Source organism: Pelodiscus sinensis, chromosome 16 (assembly GCF_049634645.1).
Source record: "Pelodiscus sinensis isolate JC-2024 chromosome 16, ASM4963464v1, whole genome shotgun sequence".
NCBI lineage: Eukaryota > Metazoa > Chordata > Testudines > Trionychidae > Pelodiscus > Pelodiscus sinensis.
In genome coordinates, this window is record NC_134726.1 from 2,679,142 (window position 1) to 2,686,863 (window position 7,722).

Here is a 7,722-nt window from a genome sequence, read left to right on the forward strand (position 1 = left end):
GCCTGGGGGCCTGGGTTCTGGATTGACGTCCCTGGTGCTTGGCACTGGACACACCCCGCGTTAACTCTGGGAGGTTTGGCTCGATGTCGATGTCACTGTCCCTGCTCAGGGTGAGAACTGAAACGCACAGAGACACAGCAAGGGAAGGCGGCTTGAGCACTTAGTAGCGCCGGCGTGAGGGATATTTGCATAGGTTTTGATAGGGGCTGTTGACAGTCTGTGTGTTAATGGTCACAACACCTCACCTTTTTGAATCTCAACGGGTCCTGCCATTAAATCCCTTCTGACAACCCTCCTGTTTCCCTCCCCGGGGAAAATGTGCCTTGAGTTTGAAAAAAATGCTTGAAAATGCACATTGGTGTAAGCCGTGGGAATGCTGGCGAAAGAAAGGGGGTCTGGGATTCTGCCCCGTCTGGACCACGCAAAGGCTGCCCGGGCCCCGAGAGCGCTCAGGGGAGGGGCGCACAGCCCCAGGGGCCTGGCACCCCGGGGCGGGCAGCGTGAATGGCTGAGAGCTCTGCGCATCGGGAATCTCGCTTGGATGCTTTGTTCCAACTCGGAGTGCTGCCCAGACGGAACGGTCCGTGTTTGCCCATTGGGATCCAGCGAATCTGGCTCACCTGGAGCAGGGGGGCAGGCCCAGGGGGGCACTAGGACCAGGCTGGCAAAGTGCAGGAGTGGCCAGACGGAGGGGGCCCACCCCCGTGTCCTGTCGTTGTGCCGGGGACCGGGCTGTCCTCGCGCCAGGTGGTGTCTGCCCTACGCCCAATCAATCACGTCCCGCCCGAGCACAGCAGGGACTGCCACAGGCCACGTATTAATAACGACTCCTAATTCCTTGCTCAGGCCCCCTTGTGCCCCCCACCCACCAGCCATTCCCAGGGTCTGTCTCAGGGCCCTGACCTGCTCTGTGCCTTGCAGCGCGACGATGAGCGCCGGCTCGGTGGAGCAGGAGCCCGCGCGCAAGGTGGCCTGCTGCGGGGTGCCCCTGATCACCGAGGACATGCAGTCGCTGGCCATCCGCACCCTCTCCGGCACCGACGTCCACAAGCACTACGAGCTCATCCGCGAGCTGGGCAAGGGCACCTACGGCAAGGTGGACCTGGTGTCCCACAAAAGCACAGGTGAGGCCCGGCCGGGGCGGGGGAGGCACGTCCGGGGCAGAGGAACTGAGCGGCCGTTTCAGGTTCAGCCCAGGGCGGTTAGTGGGGCCCCAGCTCAGAGCACGTCCCCCCTCTTGTACCCCAGCCCAGAGCCCCTCCCCAGAGCCTGCACCCCCAGCTGGAGTCCTCCCCCTCTGGCCCCCCCAACTCTCTGCCCCAGCCCTGAGCTCCCCCCTGCTCAGACCCCCTTGGGCCCACCATGCTGCCTGAATTTTGTTACGTGCACTAATATGACGGTGATGTGTCGCACGCTAAGCTCCCCCCCATCCTCGGTGCACGTAACAAAATTCATTCCGCTCCAGAGCTCTGGCGGGTGTGGGCCAGGCCGCTGCAAGAGCCACGCGGAGCTGGGTTGCCATGGAGAGCAGCGCCCCCTGGGACCGCCCTGCTGCCGTGGGTGGTGCCCGTGCCGGGGGGCATGTCTTTGGGAGCTCTCACCGGGACGCTGGGTCCCCCTCCCCCTTCTCCCTGGGGCGGGAGGAGCCCCCGTGGCTGAGCCTTCTCCCCGGCAGGCACCAAAATGGCGCTGAAGTTCGTGAACAAGAGCAAGACGAAGCTGAAGAACTTCCTGCGGGAGTTCAGCATCACCAACACGCTCTCCTCCAGCCCCTTCATCATCAAGGTCTTCGACGTGGTCTTCGAGACGGAGGACTGCTACGTCTTCGCCCAGGAGTACGCGCCCGGGGGGGACCTCTTCGACATCATCCCGCCGCAGGTACCGGCCCTGGGCGCCTCTCGCCTGCCCCCGAGCCGGGCCTTGGACGGCTCCCCTGCGCGAGAGACCCCTTCCTGCCCACTGGCGCCCTCCCCGCCCCTGCTGCCCCAGGGCGACGGCAGACCCCGTCCATGCTGAGCTCGTCCACCTGACCCTGGGGGCAGCAAACCCGAACCCTGTGTCCTTGGGAAATATTCACGGGGGTCAAACACGAACTGGGGTCACGGCAACCTTCCTGCTCCCGCTTGCCCTGTGGTTGTAACCGGGTGCCTGAGGCATCACGGCCTGTGCTAACCCTTTGCTTGGGATTGCTGCGCGCTGTTAAACTCCCGGCATGCCTCACCCCAGAGGGGGCTGCATTTTAGTGGTGGGTGAGGCCATGTCTGGCTCCGGCATTTGCAGAGAGCTTTGGGATCCTGAAAGGTGCGAGCGGAAGATCAAAAACGAACGACAGATTCGCCAGCCTTCTGAGCGCAGGGAGGAGTCGGCGGTGCCCGGGGGTCCTAGTCATCCTCTGGGGCTGTCTGCTCTCACACCCAGCGTTCCCCCTCTGCACGGGGAGCAGACCGACCTGAGAGAACTGAAGGAGAAAGGGCGGCCGGTGAGGAGAAAGCTATCTCCCCAAATCGAATTAGACGTAACTGAATTGGAAGTGTAATGCAATCGTAATGGAAAGCGAATAAAAGGCAATGCGATTATGCAGCTGCCACGGACGCAGTAGCAAAGGCCCGACAGACTGTGCCTGTGTGGGGTGGGGGAGGCCTCGGCTAGCCTGGGCTGTGGTCCCCTAGAGAAGGGGACCTGTATTCCCCCCCCCCCCCCGCCCGAGTGGCTGGCAGTTCCCACCCAGCTGCCTGGCAGCCCCCTGGGCCCGTGGGAGGCCGGGAGCCAGCGCGGGCGTCATTTCTGGGTGACGATGGTTTCTGCGCTCCGGCTCCGCTTCTGTGGGGCATGTGGCTGGGGCGCCCAGGCCGCAGGGAAGGCCTTTTAGGTCCCCTCTCCACCAAGGACCAGCCCCCGCTTGTGCTCCAGGACTTGGGCCTGCGTTGGGTGGAGCGGCCCTGTTCCCCTCGCAAGCCCCCTGGACCTCGCGGCCTCCTCCTCCGAGCCCAGCGCTGCTGCGCTGTCCTGCATGGCCGCCACCGCCTCCCCTTCACAGCCCCTCGGCGAAGCACCTTTCTCCCTCCTCCCCGGCCAGCCCCTCCGCCCCTGCGCGGGGTCTCGCGGTCTGGGGGTGAATGGGCGGCGCTGGAGCTGAGCTGGATCTCCGGCCTCGTGCTCACGGCCCCGCTCCGGGAGAAAGTCCTCAGCCGAGATCCGGCTGCCACTTGCCTGCTGGGAGCAGGGGCCCCGCCCTGTGTTTGAGGGTGACAGTGGAGGGGGCCAGGCCCGCGTAGGAGAGCAGGGAGGCTGACTGGAATGTCCATGGTGTCTGGGCGTCTCGCTACCCAGGCCTGCTGATGGGGGGGCAAAGGGGGAAGTTGCCCCGAGGGCCGGTGATTCAAAGGGGCCCGGGCTCCCAGCTACCCCTGCTGTTCTAGTATCAGCGGCCAGAGCCCAGGGCCCTTTAGACACCCACTGGAGCTCAGCGCAGCGCTCTGGGCGGCTCTGAGGGCGGGGGGGACGATGCGCGTGGGGCGGCTCTAAGGGCGGGGGGGGGGGCGTGATGCGCGTGGGGCGGCTCTAAGGGCGGGGGGGGGGCGTGACGCGCGTGGGGCGGCTCTAAGGGCGGGGGGGGGGGGGGCGTGACGCGCGTGGGGCGGCTCTAAGGGCGGGGGGGCGTGACGCGCGTGGGGCGGCTCTAAGGGCGGGGGGGGGGCGTGACGCGCGTGGGGCGGCTCTAAGGGCGGGGCGGGGGGGCGTGACGCGCGTGGGGCGGCTCTAAGGGCGGGGGGGCGTGACGCGCGTGGGGCGGCTCTAAGGGCGGGGGGGGACACGCTTGGGGCGGCTCTAAGGGCGGGGGGGCGTGACGCGCGTGGGGCGGCTCTAAGGGTGGGGGGGACACGCGTGGGGCGGCTCTAAGGGCGGGGGGGACACGCGTGGGGCGGCTCTAAGGGCGGGGGGGACACGCGTGGGGCGGCTCTAAGGGCGGGGGGGGCGACACGCTTGGGGCAGCATGGAGGGCTCTCTGGCCTGGCCCTGCCCTGCCCTGCCCCTTCCACCGGAGGCTGCCCCCTCTGGGAGCATGGAGCCCCTCGCCCAAGGGCCTGCGGAGTCAGTGCCCATGTCGGTACCAAATGTGGGTGGGGGAGATGTGGAGAGCTCGCTATGCTGGTGACCCCTGTAGTGACTCGGGGCAGGGACCATTCTGGAGTGCCACGCTCGTGTCTGTGCAAGGCACGTGGAGGCCTGGGGGAGGAACTGGAAAGGAATTACAGTAGGCCCTCCTTAATTCACGCACTTAACCTGGAGAGTCCGCAGCCTGAGCCGTGCCAAGGGGAGGTGCCGGGACGGGGGCTGGCACACTGGGACCGTCCCTGGAGAGCCAGCCTGCTCTGCCTCCCTCTGCTCTGTAGCTCTGTGGCTCAGCCCCCAGGCCTGCCCGTCAGGCAGCAGAGCAGTGGCTGACGCCCTGTGGCTGGCCCCGGGGCCGTGTTTAACGCCCCCGGGCGCGGTGCTGATGTGCTGTGTCTCCCCGTGCAGGTGGGCCTGCCCGAGGACATGGTGAAGCGCTGTGTGCAGCAGCTGGGCCTGGCCCTGGACTACATGCACAGCAAGAGCCTGGTGCACCGGGACATCAAGCCGGAGAACGTGCTGCTCTTTGACCGCGACTGCCGCCGGGTCAAGCTGGCCGACTTCGGCATGACCCGCAAGGTGGGCTGCCGGGTGAAGCGCGTCAGCGGCACCATCCCCTACACGGCGCCCGAGGTTTGCCAGGCCGGGCGGGCCGAGGGCTTCGCCGTGGACACCAGCATCGATGTGTGGGCCTTCGGGGTGCTCATCTTCTGCGTCCTGACCGGCAACTTCCCCTGGGAGGCGGCCTCGGCCTCCGACACCTTCTTCGAGGAGTTCGTGCGGTGGCAGAAGGGGCGCCTGGCCGGCCTGCCGTCCCAGTGGCGGCGCTTCACGGACAGCGCCCTGCGCCTCTTCCAGCGCCTCCTGGCCCTGGACCCCGAGAAGCGCTGCCCCGTCAAGGACGTCTTCTACTTCATCAAGTGCGACCTGATGTCGGAGGTGCGCCGCCGGCCCTCCTACCGCTCCCGCAAGCACGCCGGGGACAAGCTGGCTGCTGGCCCCCACCGCCACGAGACGCCCAGCGCCTGCACCCCCACCCCGCTCAAGAGAACCATCCTGACGGAAGGCAGCGGCCCCCGGCTCTCTGCCTCCGAGCCGGGCCTGCCCTCCCCGGGGGCCGCGAGCCGGACGGACGGGCGGCAGGACAAAGGCAAAGGGCAGATGGTCCTGGCCACAGCAATAGAGATTTGTGTCTGATGAGGGCTCAACGGGAAGAGGGGGCGGCTGGTCCCCTGCTCCGCGCAGCCTGCAGCGCCGGCGAGGGGGGGCCTGCGGGGGGAGGGGATTCCTTTTGAAAAAGGACTAGGAGCCTTGTCTCCCGAAGCAAAAAAATACTCACTGCTAGTGCGCACTGGGGCCGAGGAGCCAACAGCCAGCGCCTGAGGGGGGGCCGGGGCGCAGGCACGGAGCCCGGAGAGAGGCCCTGGCTCGGCGGCCGGGAAGGACCACGAGCGCCAGGGCGGCCCCTCCCCTCACGTCTTCCAGGATTGGGTTGGGGGCTGCGTCCCCCAGAACGCTGCGCTGCGCCCCCCACTCTGCCAGTGGCTCCGCGGCTCCTCCCGGGGGGGGTCGGCAGGGACTGTCGCAGTGAGCAGAGCGGGAAGACGGGGGAGTTGGGGCTCAGAGCCAGCAGGCCTGTGGGTGGGCGGGAGGCAGGAGGACACGGGGCTGCCCGTGACGGGTGGCTTGCGGTGGGGCTCTGGGGTGACGGGAGGCCTGTGCGAACGGGACCATCTCGGCCCTAGGGCCCTGGGCGGGGATCCCTGCGAGAGAGGACAGGGCCGGGGCCGGGACCGTCCCTGCGGGTGCTACCCCCTGTGGCTCTGTCGGCTCTTCGGGTTCCCTGGCGGGGTGGACTCGTGGGGCTTGAGTGAAAGGCTCATGAGCCCCGTCTGTGGAGGAGGCCTTTGGAGCGATGGGGGGCCGCGTGCCCCAGCCCAGCCCAGGCCAAGCAGGCTGGCGTTCGCCCCGCCCCCGCTGCCACCCAGTCTGTGGTGGGGAGCAGGAGACGGTGAGGAAGCCAACAAGCCTGGCTGAGGCGCTGGTCTGTCCATGAAGGGGGGGCCGCAGGGCCCGGTCTGCGGCAGAGGGAGCCCTGCGAGGCCTGGGGAGGCGAGCAGCCCCGGCGCCTCCTGAGGCCAGGCTGCTCTGTGCCAGCGGCGGAAGCAGCCAATGCCCCCTGAAGGCAGCAAACGCCGGCCTGTCCGTGTGCGTCGGGACGGCGGGGCTCAGCTGCGCTCCCCGTCGCCCTTCCCGCCCCAGGGCCACGTGGGGAGCAAGGGGGCACGGCGCGAGGGGACCAGAGGTCACAGCCCTTCCGGCGGAGCTGGCAGACTGAGGGCAGCCGGAGAGCCGGGGCTGAGAGAGGCTCTCGGTGTTCAGTGCCAGGCTGTATGGGCGGGGGGTTGGCTGCCAGGCAGGGCCACGGGAGGGGTGTTCACAGTTACCCCCATGGGTTTGGCCGGGCGCCTGCTTGCTGGGCTGGCAGGCTCTTGCTGGCGTCTCCTGCCACCAGTGTGACCCCTCGGGGGGGAGGAGGGAGGCCAGGGCAGAGCAGAGCCAGTTAACGGGGCTGCCCAGGGCACATCAGTAGGCGTTGGCATGGAGATTGGCACAGGACCCCCACCTCGGTGGGTGCATTGGAACCAAACAGGACTACAGGGCGTCCTCAGCTAGACCAGTGCTAAATCTACATACATTTACATAAATAGCCAATGTGCATATATTTACATATGCAATGACTGGAAACCAAACGACTTGCTAACGCCACATCTTCAGGGCTGGCCTGGCAGCTCCTCGGCTGGAAAGCGGGGGGCAAGTCTGAGTATCTCCCCACAGAGCCAGGTCCCCAGCTCCGGCCTGGCCCCCGGCGCCCGGAGGAGCCATTCCCCCGAGGGGTGGGCAGGCGGGAGAGCGACGCGCTGCCCCCGAGTCAGGCCCGGTCCCGCCGCTGGGAGCCCACCACTGCCGCGGGGAAGGGCCATGGGACGGGGGCGCAGACACGCCAGGGCGGGGGAGCAGGCGGGTGACTCCCGCCGCTTGGTCACCTCTTCGCGCGGGGCCGGCGCCTGGCTCCCCGCTCGCTCCCTCCCCATCCAGAGCCTGGCTGGGACCCGGCGGCCTGCCCAGCTCGTCTCTGGCTCTCGGCTCAAACCCCCCCCCCCGAAATTACTGGGGGGGTCTGACCGCAGCAGGAGGCTGACTCAGCTGATCCCAGCTCGGTCTCTGGCCGTGTGACTACAGGGTTGTGGGGAACGTCCCTGTAGTGGGGGGAGCACAGGGGAGCCCATGGCGCCTGCCCTGCCACCGTCCTGGGAGCCTGCGCCGCGCTGGGAGATGTGTGGGGGGGTGGGAGACGTGGGTGTGAGAGAGGGGCTGTGTGAGGGGGAGGGTGGAATTGCCATTTCCATGGGCCGGTTGGGGAAGGGCCTAGCAGGGCCAGTCCGTAACTAGTTGTCCGTCCCCCGTCCCCCCGCTGGCTCTGGGGCAGGGGGCTGACTTGCTCTCCCTGGCTGGGGTCAGTGACTGGGGCGTGGGGGTGGCAGAAGTGGAATTCACAGCTGTGGGTGCTTCAGAGCCAGAGAGTCCTGGGGAGGGGCGGGGGGGGGG

General features: G+C 67.9%; 1 protein-coding gene across 4 annotated transcripts in view; it reads left to right on the forward strand.

The window, feature by feature from the left end:
* The window catches only part of SBK1 (SH3 domain binding kinase 1), a 45,774-nt gene extending 38,055 nt beyond the window's left edge, over window positions 1-7,719 (forward strand). For 3 of the 4 annotated variants that reach the window (XM_075899058.1, XM_075899056.1, XM_075899055.1), the window contains exons 2-4: window positions 922-1,124; window positions 1,676-1,878; window positions 4,522-7,718. In XM_075899058.1, coding sequence (XP_075755173.1) covers window positions 922-1,124; window positions 1,676-1,878; window positions 4,522-5,310 — 1,195 coding nt within the window. In that variant the 3' untranslated portion in view covers window positions 5,311-7,718. The other variant, XM_075899059.1, reaches the window with a different exon arrangement.
* Window positions 7,720-7,722: the final 3 nt, after the last annotated feature.